The sequence below is a fragment of the Aquila chrysaetos genome, chromosome 19, assembly GCF_900496995.4.
Source record: "Aquila chrysaetos chrysaetos chromosome 19, bAquChr1.4, whole genome shotgun sequence".
NCBI classification, from domain to species: Eukaryota; Metazoa; Chordata; class Aves; order Accipitriformes; family Accipitridae; genus Aquila; species Aquila chrysaetos.
In genome coordinates, this window is record NC_044022.1 from 23,376,765 (window position 1) to 23,389,490 (window position 12,726).

General features: G+C 39.6%; 1 protein-coding gene across 10 annotated transcripts in view; it reads left to right on the plus strand.

Annotated features, from left to right (window-relative positions):
* Positions 1–12,726, plus strand: part of TENM4 (teneurin transmembrane protein 4) — a 603,540-nt gene that overhangs the window by 378,567 nt on the left and 212,247 nt on the right. For 7 of the 10 annotated variants that reach the window (XM_030042633.2, XM_030042636.1, XM_030042637.2 and 4 more), the window contains 2 exons: positions 6,007–6,259; positions 11,501–11,599. In XM_030042633.2, the coding sequence (XP_029898493.1) occupies positions 6,007–6,259; positions 11,501–11,599 (352 nt within the window). The remainder of the gene's footprint in view (positions 1–6,006; positions 6,260–11,500; positions 11,600–12,726) is intronic. The other 3 variants (XM_030042638.2, XM_030042641.2, XM_030042643.1) reach the window with 1 other exon arrangement.

Consider the following 12,726-nt stretch of genomic DNA (forward strand, 5'->3'; position numbering starts at 1 on the left):
CATGTGTATGCGTATAGCATTATAGAGGACCAGTGAGATACAAGACTGTAATGACTGGGATTCAAAGAGCTCAACTTCAGGAAAACTCTGAACGAGAATACTCTCTAGAACCAGGAAATACACAGTGCTGATTTTAACAGCATGATGAGGAGTACACTGTTCTCTGGTGAGAGTCCCTCACCAGAGATGGAACAGCAGCTCCCTATTGTGCTGTTACTTAAAATAAAGAAAAAGCATCAAGGTAACTTTCCTATCGTTGTTTTGTTACTTAATGGAGATTATACACCAGTTCTCTGTTTTCTTTTATGATTCAGTGTCATTTTGTGGCTTAGCATTTTGAAACCCAGCAGCACAAGATGTTGCTACAGAAAAACAATTATTTCACAGCATGGTACAAACACTCCTCTTGATGGTAGGAGAAGCTAGTCTTAAGTGAAATTCAGTGGATATGCTTCTTAAGGAGAGATTCAGTCGCTCAAATTGTACCACAAATTCCATTTTTTAAGTGTTAGTGAGGGAAAACGGACATCTCTGCACAGATAAATCATCTAAATAGAGTGACCTGTTTCATTTCATCTCTATCACCATCCTGTGGGGTCACTTCCTCACAGACTACCTGACTCTCCCATGTAGACAGAGCCTGTTGTAGGACATTCCTTGAAGGAGGAAATTCTCCTCTAGATTGCAGAATATCAAGAAGAGACCCAGAGATGGATCTGCTTGGTACGACAGAGGTGCCACCTTTGCACATTGCTTCAGCTCAGTCCAGATTTTGCACATTCAGCTGGATTCTATGCAAATGGGAGAAAAGCTTGGTCTGCAGCTGATCCTGACTGTCACCGGAAGCCACCAAGGAACGCTCTGAGCAGACAGCGTCTCCCATTCTGATTTTTCTCCTCGTATTTTTGCATTATCTGCCAGCTTGGGGGTTAAATATTCTGCTTGATTTTCATTCTGCAGATGCCGTCATTGGCTTGCCATATGTCCGATAGGGAACCTGTTTCTGGCAAGCTGCCTCACTTTTAACAGCAAACTCTCTGTGCCCCCTGCAAGGGTGCTGGGGAAGACCCAGTTCAGTCTTTCATAGTTCACCTGACCCTAGGTGGCTTGTTAGATTAATGAGTGAATGCACCCCAGCTTCCATACCCAGTGGCACCCAAATTGACAGGGAGCCTATGAAGGTAATTTCAGCTGGCTGGTGGTGTGAATGCTGTGAGTGTACATCTGCAGCAGATTGAAACGTGGTCCTGGCACTGAAGCAAGGCTCTTAGCTGCTCTGTCTGTTGAATGCAGAGTTCATTATTTTAAAAAAGATTGTTTCCTCTGCAACGAGGGGGATTTCTCTGTGTGTGGGTATAAGCACGATTGCCCAAAGTCACACTACCAAGTTAGTCATCACAGCTACTGTGGAGTTGAAGTTCAAGGGAGCAATGAGTGATTCATTCCACCTGGCACTATATACAGTGAGTAGAGAGAAATATTTCCTGTACCTAATCCAGACACCAGTCAGGCATCAGGCTGTCTGCATATGAGCAGACATACAAATGACAAATGTGTGGAGGAACAGGAGAAGCTGGGAAAAAAAAAGATGAGAATGTATTTTTCACTCTGAGGTTAGCACATTTGCCCTGAATGCAATCCCAAAACCTAATGAATCAGAAAGTGTAATTGTTGCATAGACTAATTTCAAAACAGTACTACTCATTAAAGATTAAGGGAAAGAAAAGGAACATGGGGTTCAGACCTTTTATTCAAATTTTGTCATATTAGCTCATCATTGGTAATCTTTTTATGGTTCCCATTTATTCAATTCTTCATTCACAGGATTCTGTCAAGGGTCTCTAATATGTGCCAAGTACAAGCTTCATTAACTGAGTTATCTTTGAGCTCTGCTTTATATGTGGTTACCAAGCCAGTGTTAGTCAATGATGTTTTAATGTTAAAAAACAAACAAAAAAAGCAATGCAAAGGCAACTCGATTTCTATTTGTGTTTTTCTCAATCAGATTTCCAATGTTTCATTACATTTGAATACTGACATATTTCATGTTCGACACACTTTGGAGACCCATTAGAGAAAATGAGGCTTACAGGGGTGTTCATTAAGTTCTGAGCTATTTAGACTTCCACAGTGCCAGCCTATCTTCTAGAAATGATGAACTTCGTCTCTGGGACTCCGTTTCATTGGCACCTAGTGTCTAAGACTAGGAGGGCTCCTTTGCTATTGACAGATCTCTTTTGCTGTCCTTTCAAGGCAAAAATCATCCCATAAACTGTGTTGCTTGACTCTGGAGACTATTAGAAATTTGGAGAGGTGGGGGGGAGTTGTTTTACAAGGTGTTTGTTTTATTCCTCAGTACTTTGTTAGCTTAGCTGGTCCTTCTGAATAGTAAATGTTAGGTTTTTCATTCCAACAACAAGTAGAGAGGGAATGATAACACCATGTCTTTTTGGAAACCAAAGAGGAAAACTGTGAGAAGGAAAATGCTGAAAATTATCTCTTTCTGAGTAAGCCAGGATAACTTACAAATAGTCACAGTTAGCCATCTTATAGTTGCTGAAGAAAGGTCTTGGGGAACCGAGTACAATTTGTGCAGAGGCCATGATGTCCTGCTCCTCTGTAAAGTCTTCTGAATTCCTGTGGTGCTGTTGTCCCAATAAAGGCTTGCCGTTAGATGTAGAAAGCTGTATCTGACTTCCCCTGTATCCTACCTATGTGGTGGGATCTGCAAAAATTCAGTGCTGCCTAAGCAGCTGTAAATATACAGTGTTTATGTATAATATATTGCAGGATAATCAGAACATCTTCCCACTGTATAAGATTCATGCACATACATGATGTAAGAGAGCCACTGCAGCCAGCATTAAGGTTGTCCTTCCTCTGAGAAATAAAACTACACACTTTATATCACTCAAACATTGTGGAACAAGTTAAAAAGAGCATGTTCAAATAAGGAGACAGTTGCAATTTTAGAAAATCAAGAAGGAATTTGCTTTGTGGGCTTCCCTTATCCTTTGCAAATCCCATAGAATCTTTCATGACCGCAAAGGGTAAGAACCTCAATAGTTTTGTCGCATCAAGAAAATCCTGCACAGCTGCAGCAATTTTCAGTAGGAAGATGTCGTAGCTTGTGCTTTCATCTACACCTTTTTTCTAATGTTCCTTAACTTGAGAAGAAGAAAAAATAAGGGATCATAAGGCAAGGGAAATAGTTGCTAATCCAAGTCAAGGTATATTAAATTCAGTAATGCTCAGACATGACGTAAGTGTTCAGAATTTGTATATGAATGAAATTAAAAATATTCTGGGAGGAAAAGCTACCTAAATGTCAGAAAAAAGAAATACAAGCTATAAAATCCTATGAAAAATCACATAGACCAGAGCAAGATAGATGTGCTGTCTTTACTTAGCAAAGAAATCACAGAGGGTATGCAAATAGAGAATGAAAACGACACATTTTTACTTGATTCAAAAGCATTATCCATAATAGCATCTGCAATATGTCTGCAATAATAGGATGTAAATTGGAATTTACATAACAGATCTTTGGAAACAGGCGCTGACTCACAGTCTGAAAATGGTGTCTCCAGTAGGGAAAGTCAACTGATAGCAGGAAAACTTCACAAAACACCGATTGCATATTCCAGGATTCACCCATTTGCCCCCCTTTCCTGTTTGTGCAGAGTATTCATCTCAGGCATCAGTTGTAATAAAATTCAAATATCTGGTCTTGGAAACCTTTGGTATGTTGCTCCTGATTAGACAAGTCATTTTCCCTGGGATGAATTAAATTCTTGTGAACGGTGATAGATTGACAGCCCTAAAAACTGGAAATCCTCTATTTACATTCATCTCCCTCAGCCTGGAATTAATATACTGTTCCTGTCTTCCTTTGTCTGCAAGCAGACATGTTCCCCAGACCGCTGGTTTTGGTGCGTTCTGTGCCTGGCTTCCCATCTTCCTTTTGCCTCTCAGCAAAGGGTGCCTAGCCAAGGAGTCATGGCTGCTGTCTGTTGAGTGGGAAAATGAGTCGCCAATTTAACTAAGCCAGCAGTAGGATTCTTCCGCTGTTGTTTTTATTACCTCCATGGTCAGGGCTTCAGTTATGTGACAGTCCCCAACAATATCCAGTCCAAGGATGGTTGGATGCCTTGATTCACATGGTACTGCAGAGCTGAGCTCAGACCTGGTTTAGTTCTGATATTCCTTGCCCGTACAGTCCATGGTTGTTGCTCTGTCCTTCCTTTGCTGGCTGATGTACAGAATTTTTCAGACCTAACTAGTGTTAGATCAGAGTCCAGTATGGGATTATTAATTTTGGATGAGCTTTGCTAAGTCAGACTTCTGAATACTCCATTAGATTCCTGGGAATAATCTATCTGTCCAAATGTAGATGACCAGTATGGGACTCTTTTTTGAGCTTGGAGCTTGTTCTCTATTATACTGACATACGATAGAGAGAACAGCACTTTTAAGGTGTTCCTCTGACCTTTCTCAGAGTGTAGGGTAAAACGGATTGGGACCCTAAAAACACTCAGTTCTCCCCATGGAATATATAGCCCTAGTCCCATGTCTAACCTAACAAAGCCAGAGGTAGGTACATGTTCAAACAGAATAATGGCACCTTTGTAATTAACACCTATTTTTTTGCTAGACCACCTCAGCCACCCTAAGGTTTTGGTATAATCATGCATAGTTAATGGTAAGTAGTGTGAGTTAATACAGGGTGAGGAAGGAAGGGACAGGATGTCGCTCACACGTCTTTATATTTTATCTTATGTGTCTAAATATCCAAGAGGCTATAGAGATATTGTAAATGCCTTCCCTGTTCCTTTCCTGAATCCAAGTCCCAATCCAGTTTTCAAAAGTGTCATTAAATGTCATGGTAATTTTTGATACCATTCATTGTAATTTAGGACTCTGTACAGTTCATTCATTTCTAAGCTCTCTAATTAGAGAGTACATGAGTGTTAGTTTTTCATAATACAGAATTCTGTCTGGTAAGTATTAGATTGATACCATATGCATTTTTTTTCAGATAAGGCATCAGATAAGTGTTGTGCATTAATGACTTAAAAGCATGAACCTCTTAAAATCAGAAGAATAAGTTTCCTGTATCCCATATCCAGTATGCTGAACTGTCAGTCTCCCTTCAGTTCCATCAAATAGTTTAGTTTTTCTTCATTTCCAGAAAACATGTGAAAAAAAACCTTGATACTTAAAAAAATAAAAAACCCAATATAATCAGCACTAGGTTGGTCTTTCCTAAATGTTTGCCTGTTTACCTTCCTCAATCTACCTCCCTCAGACTCTTGGCTAACAAATACTTTGAGTTTTACTCAAAGTAGCCATATCACTGATCTTTACATCTTTCTTCACCATATGTTGTTCCATTTTCCTGACACCACAGTTTTTATGCCACATGCATTTTTTACTCAGGGTGAGTACATCTCTAACAATACAAACTGTGGGATTTTGTTAAATTGTGTAACCCTGACACAGTTTTATGGCTTTCCCTAAATTCAGTCTATGATTAAATGTATTCTCGGTCTTCTTGTTGACTTAACTATTGAAAGTTCTCTGGCAAAACAGGCAGAACAAACTTCACTGGGAGCTGTATATCCATCATAAAATTGCTCGAAAGTGTTATCTGTCCAGCCTGGTTGTATTTTTCATGGTTTATCACAAATTAGTGTCACAGATAGATTGCAGTTTGCAACCTGCAGTTGTTCATCGGAGTTAACTTGGTTGTCAGGACAGCCTTTTTGCAGTGCTTTAAGCTTTCATAACTTTTGTGCATGAAACTGAACTATTTTTCTAGCTGGCTGGGGGATCAATGCATGTGTCATTAGAGCATACGGAACAAGGCTATGTTACTCTTTTGAGTTTGATTTAGGATACGTGGCATGACAGCCTTCATACTTTTTGGAAGTGTCTGCACATAAATGAGTGCAGTATGGAGCAACTCAAATCATGAACCTTAAAAATATTTTACCTGTGTTTTAGATCATCCTCCAAATCTTCAAAATCATTCAAGACTTAGAACTCCACCACCTCCAATATCACATGCTCACACCCCAAATCAACATCACGCGGCCTCTATCAATTCCCTAAACAGAGGGAACTTCACTCCACGCAGCAACCCCAGCCCAGCTCCTACGGACCACTCTCTTTCTGGAGAACAACCAGCCAGCACACAAGAGCCAGCCCATGCTCAGGACAACTGGTTACTTAACAGTAACATCCCACTGGAGACTAGGTAGGTCATTTTCTTTAGTACTTTACAAAGTTCTGACTGTGTGTGCTAAGGATGTTATGGAAAATACACACATCTGAATAGCTAGCCGTTCAGTTTGTGAACTGGTGCTTGGCTTAAGTATTTTGAGTTGTATTTATTATTCCTTGTGTCTTTTCTATTTTGACTATGAGAAGAGGAAATTGCTCTTCTTTCATAAACTAAAAATATTGTCTTTAACAGCTGCTCTTAAGGTTATTTTCCTCATTTAAAATTGGAATCAGGATTATAAATTAAAATGTTCTTGGTTTTCTTTCTTTTATTTTCCTTTAATGTCTTTTCTTCCTATGTGGTAGGATAAATCAATATCCTATTTAAGAAACTGAAATCAGTCAATATATTGAAAAGATTTAGCCTTCTATCTGTGCCTTGTCAAGCAGATACTTTTGTAGTACATCATTCAGGAAAGGTTGATCTTGTTTTACCTAATGAGAAGAGGTCAGCTGCAGCATTTTACTATCCTACAACATTGCTCCAGCAAGCATGAAACACTGGATAGTAGGGCATCAGTCAATTAATGATGTTTCCATTTAGCATTTAAATTCTTTTCCACCTATGCAACACACAACGAGTATGACCAGGGTGCATCGAGTTGTTCTAGTTCGTAGCTTTGTTTAGGTTCTATGCAGGTTCTGGAAAAGGGAGTTGTCATACTCCCTCAGCCCCAGTCCTCCCATCTGATGGTGAGTGCATCTACTTCCTGCTGTCCACTTGAAACTCAGTTTTTGCATTCTCTGGAGGTTTTGCTTCACCATTTCCTTTGCTACTGAGAAGCCAATGGAGGTGCTGGAGTCATTAGCCCCCATACATGGTATCTTCTTCAGTTTGGAGAGAAGTCTTCCAGACCTAACATGGTTTACTTAGCTGCCTTTTTTCTCTCATTTGTCTTACCTTCTCAAACCAACAAGAAAGATTTTAGACAGCAAAAAACATACTAACAGAAAACTGAGCCAGGGGCCAAATTTGTCGCATCGCTGCCTTTGGGAATCTCACTGAGATCAGTGGTAGCTGTGTCTGTATCCTGGGACAAAATGTACCCAGTCTTGCCAGCTTCTGCTAAGAAAATAGTTTTTAAAAGTGAACACTTCTGTTGATGTTTTTGAGAATGAGCTATGTGTGCTGGCCCTCTGAAACTTCCAAAACAGACCTCAATCTAACATTTTATGTCGTTTAAGGATAATTAATTTCTCTGCAACTGCTTGATTAAAAAGACTCAACTAAGAAGCCGGATCCAAAAGATTAAGACAAAATTATGAGCAAGTACTGCAAGTGTGATTTGGCAACAATTTCAGTAATTATATTGTGTTACTGATTCTTGAGCATATATACCCAAGCAGTGACTTTTATGTGTTCTTTCTTTTGGGGGGAAAAAAAAAAAATACAGTAAAAAATACTTAGGCCCCACTCCTGCAGCCCGTTTCTGAATAATCCCCTATAATTCTGGAGGAAGCCCTGTGCCTTTTTCTAAACCAGGTTGTGAATTCTTGGGAGAAGAGATAATATACTGTTTTAATAGTGCCAATACATCCTCACATCTGACTGGGGTCTCTCAGAACCCACCACCTTAAAATTGAGAAGGAATGTCCTTGCTGCTGGATCAATGGAGGAATGTCAGAGATAAAAGCTCTTTGCTGAAAACATCCTGCCCCCATTTGTCCAATTCTAGTGGCAATCAGAGAGGGACAACCCTACCGCATCTTAATAAATGCAGGAGTTCATAGACGGAACAATTATCTGGCTAGTCCTGCACTGTTCCTGTTAAATTGTAAATGAGCACATCCTTAAAGAGTGTCCTCATTTCTTCTCCATGAAACCATTGTGGATGAAAATTTTTCAAGATCTGAAGCAGACTGTTCTTTCTGCAAGTTGGGTTGGTCACATTATTGTGTTAACTGGACTAAATGTTGGAGGTCTACCTGCATGAAGAGATCCTTCTGCATCATTTGATGATTTCACTTGCATCACAAATCAGTCACATTTGTAACTGATACTTAATTTAACCATTTTATTAATTAGGTAGAAAACAGGTCGTTTCAAGACTGGTGTTGTGGCTTTTCACACACTGGTTGGAATGGCATAATTTTTCCCAGTGTCCCTTCAGACAATGAACACGCTGGAAGAGAATGTGTAATTTTATGCCAAACAGCAAATAAGTACATTTATAGAGCATGACTGACAGGCTTTTGTTCCTTCACTAAACAACATTAAGAAAATAAAATGTGTTATAATCGTGTCATAATGCAAAGAGGCTGTACTGCATAGACAACCAGTAAATCTGTGACAAATCTCCACTCTAAAAGTCTGCTCTTCCAACATGCAGAGGTCTTCCACTTCCTTTGGTGGGAATTCTGTAGACGTAAAAGACCAGGCTTCAGAGGTGTTTAGCAAATTTGGATGCCGAATTCCACCTCTTCCATGAAGTCGACCTTCCCCACTGCAAAGACTTTTAGAACCAAAAAAAGACCTCCACCTAAGAGACTAAAATGTCCAATATGTAAAAAAAATAAATCCTGGCCAAGAGACATTAATCCAAGAATTAAGGCCTTTGAAGTATAGCAATAGGAGATTATAGTAATCTCATGTCAAAAATGGAATTGTATTTCTGTTGAATATCCAGTTTTTTTAAATCCCATATTAGTCAACAGAGAGAGAAAACATGAAGAAAAAGCTACGTCTTTTAAACGGGGATTGTCACAGGCTGTGAAAGGTGCCGACAGTTACAGATTTTAAGCACCCCAGAGTTTGAAGAGGCTTGATTTTGACTGCCATGGACTCCAGGCAGTATTCAGAACTGGGAATTTAGGATGGTTTGTCACTGCCTGGAAATTTCCATACTGTAATGCAAAGGCAAGCAGGGATGTGTAGCACAAGCATGCAACTGACACGATAAGCATATCCTATATCTGAGAACTTTATATGTTGCAAGAGGAAGAGCCCCTCCTCTTCTCTCCCTCCTTTTCATTAGTTTCCCTTTACTCCCTTTTCTCTGTTTCTCCTTTTTCCTCTTTCTTTTCCTGTCTGCTCCCTTTTTTGTTGCTTTAAAACCAATATATTATCAAGGTTGTGATGAGAAGATCTTTGCTCAGCAGTCACTCCTGACAGGTAAGTCAGTTCCCCCCATATTTATTCCTCACTCTTCCTTCTTCTGTGGCCTCCTTTCTGTTCCTTTACGTTTGACCTTGCGGGAGCAAATAAATGCCAACTAGATGGATGTTTAGTTGACAAACCAACAGCTTTCAGGAGACTTCCATTCCCAGGGAATTTCATGTGCTAATCATGTAAGGTCAGATTCTGCCACCACGCCTCGTAATGAGAAGGGAGAGTGTTTTGTAACTAGACAGCTGTTCACAGGTAATCTCCAAGGGAGCAGACTCCGTCCAGCCTTCAGTGAGGAGGACAGTCATGCATTAGTCACCTCGGTGACCCAACGACCTCTCTGTTGCAAATACATACATTATAAGATTATATAACCCTCCCCTCTTCTGCTTTATTGACAATCCACAACTGAAATTCATGGAACCAATTTGACATGGATTTTAACTACTGATGAACTTTTATTGATTGGTGTGTTGCTAGGTGCCTTCCCTCTTACCCATTAAACGCTCAGTGCATGCACATATGTTGCTTCTTTTTGCATTGAATTCAACATCCAACCTTTCCTGCATTCCCAGGGAATGTGAGGAAGCCGCAAACACTTGGGGATGGATTGATGCCTCAAGTGCTATGGCACACAGCTCATGCATGTCGATCCACTTTACTCCAAAGCTGTGGATAGGAGTTGCTTTACTTTCATTCAGATCAAGGAGTAGATCTGTTTTGTCAAAGCAGCCCTGAGGCCTCCCAAAGCAGTGAGTTGAGCTAAACAAGTGCTGGCATTAGCAGCAGGAAGAGGAGGAAGTAGAAATGAAAATTAAAGTTGAGGACATTTTAGAAGAGACAGTATCAAGGTTTGTATAATGTGACAGGGCTAGTTTCTCTTGGTATAGCATGTTACCTGAATCCAGTTTCTTTGACCAAGGAGTTCTTGTTTGAGTTCACATCGTGTCACTTATATCCTGTAAGCACTTAATCCTGCATAAGTGATAAAGTGTCACAACGTTGTTATGTTCCTTTGCCACTTTTGGCCAGGGAACTTATTCACATTCAGGCTTAGATTCACTTTTGATGCTGAAAACAGACATGGGCAAAATCAGGACTGTTTTTTGTTTTAAAAAAGATGGGAAGAATGTTCTTTTGCCAGGTCTTGAGAAACAAGCCTGAAGGTGAGAAAGACATAGTCTGTTCCCAGCTGTGCCTCTGACTTAATTCTTTATGCTCCTGCTATTCTTCTCAAAAAGTACAAAACAGTTTAACATATATAGGTCAAAATGTAACTCATCAAAGTGCATGCCGGAGAGGCCAGATATTGCAGAATGCCACTATTGTGTGCAAAGTCAAAACCAGGCTTTTTCACGTGCAGGCCTTAAGTATCTTGCCTATTGCCTGTATTATCCAGATTACAGCCAATACTCTGGTATTGGAATTTGGGTTACAGCATAACCTTTTTCCAGCTTCTATCTCCTTATCACTGAGAGACTTTTTTTAAAAATATTTATATTGAGCAAAACTTGCATTTTGAAACTTCTAAATAGCAAGTTATTGCTCCACAGAGGAAAACAAATTAATCAAATTGGTAACTAAAAAGTTCTCAAATGCAAAACTGAAACTTAAGCAAAGAAGTGGCAGATTTTCACTGGAAATCCATGAGGACATTAGATGGAAGTGCACTACCAAGTTGTTGGCCACAGTGGGATATAGACACTGTGGTGTGACTTTTCAGAGTAACAATAACACAGATGCAGGAGTACAGCAAGGTTACAGCTGTGCTGGATTGAAATCTAGTCTTTTGAATCCAGCAGTTCAGAAGGTTTCATGTGTCACTGGCAATAAATAATGTGAAATGAACAAAGACGTCAACTTTTTTTTTATACATGCACATGGGCGTGTGTGCTTATATGTGTGTATATGCATATATATAGTGTATATAGAGAGAAGTGAACATTCTTGAAAGCTATATATGTATATGTGTAGCATCTTATACATATAAATATATGGTCCATCATTCTAATTCCATGCACAACTGCACTATAACCATTGTGGTTTATAAGATCACACTTCATATATGCATGACTCACTGGCTTCATTCATGTTTCCATATGTATGTAGAAACATAGCAAAGCAGACATTCCTAGAGACATTGCAGGACAACCTCATTGAGATGGACATTCTCACCTCCTCCCGACATGACGGTGCTTACAATGATGGGTATGTGACACTTACCTGGTCTTCCTGTTTACTGTACAGTCATTATGATCCTTGCATGAAAGCATTTGGTCATATCAATGATGTTTAAGGGCAACACCATTGCTGGCCTCTTCCAAGATGGCTTTAAAAACATGAGGTTCTGGGGCTTGGAGCACTGTGTCCTGTACATATTAATGGCAGATTCATTAATATGCTAATGAGCCACAGCATGCCATTTGCTTTTATTCCCTTGTTGTTTTGAAAGTCATTTCATTAGTAAGAAGTACCTACAGCAATTTTGAGTCCCATGTAAACTAAGATTAATTTAATTTTCATAAAAATCTTAAACCATTATTGTGTTGGCAGCCTGGTACCTCATTGTTAAACTGGTATTTTCCATATGCCTTATTTTACAAGTGTCTGCTAGTGGTGTATGTAAGGCACGCCTTTGATTTTGACTTAACCACCCATTCTGGCATCTTCACCTAACTTTTGATCACTTAACTTTTAAGTTATAAGCAGCTTTTAACTTGACACTTAGAGTTAAAAAACTGTTGACCTCATGTTGGCAGTTTCTAATTTGGTAGCCATCATTAACTGAAGATCTAACTGGTGTACTTGAACACTGTGGGTACCTCTTTGCTCAGAACAGATACATCTGTGTCTAAATAAGTACTTTCCAAAACACGGGATAGTATCTGACTCTTTGTAAAAATGAATGTTTTGATGTAGAGCATTAGTAGAAATAATGAATCTTTCTGTAATGCTCAGCAGTCATGCTTAGAGTACCATAAAACCATGGCTGTAATACTACAAACACCTATTTTGGAGAATTATGTGTTACTATATACTGCACGAATCAGTGACTTTTCTGCATGGTGATGTTTCTGCCTGTGACATTTCCCCCTGTGACTGCACAAGTGACTTCAAGGGGAAAATAGAGTCACGTCTTCATCTGGTATAATCCACTGGCTTGACTGACTCCCGTGGATCCGTGCTGATTGCATTTATGCTGGCTGCAAATCTGGCCCCATAAACCATGGCAGAATGTGCAAACTGCACTGAGGCTGTTTCTCAGTCCTCACAAGCTGCGTTTTTGTTTTACATCAGCATGGTGATAGACGAGTCAGATCTGTTTCCTAAGTTTC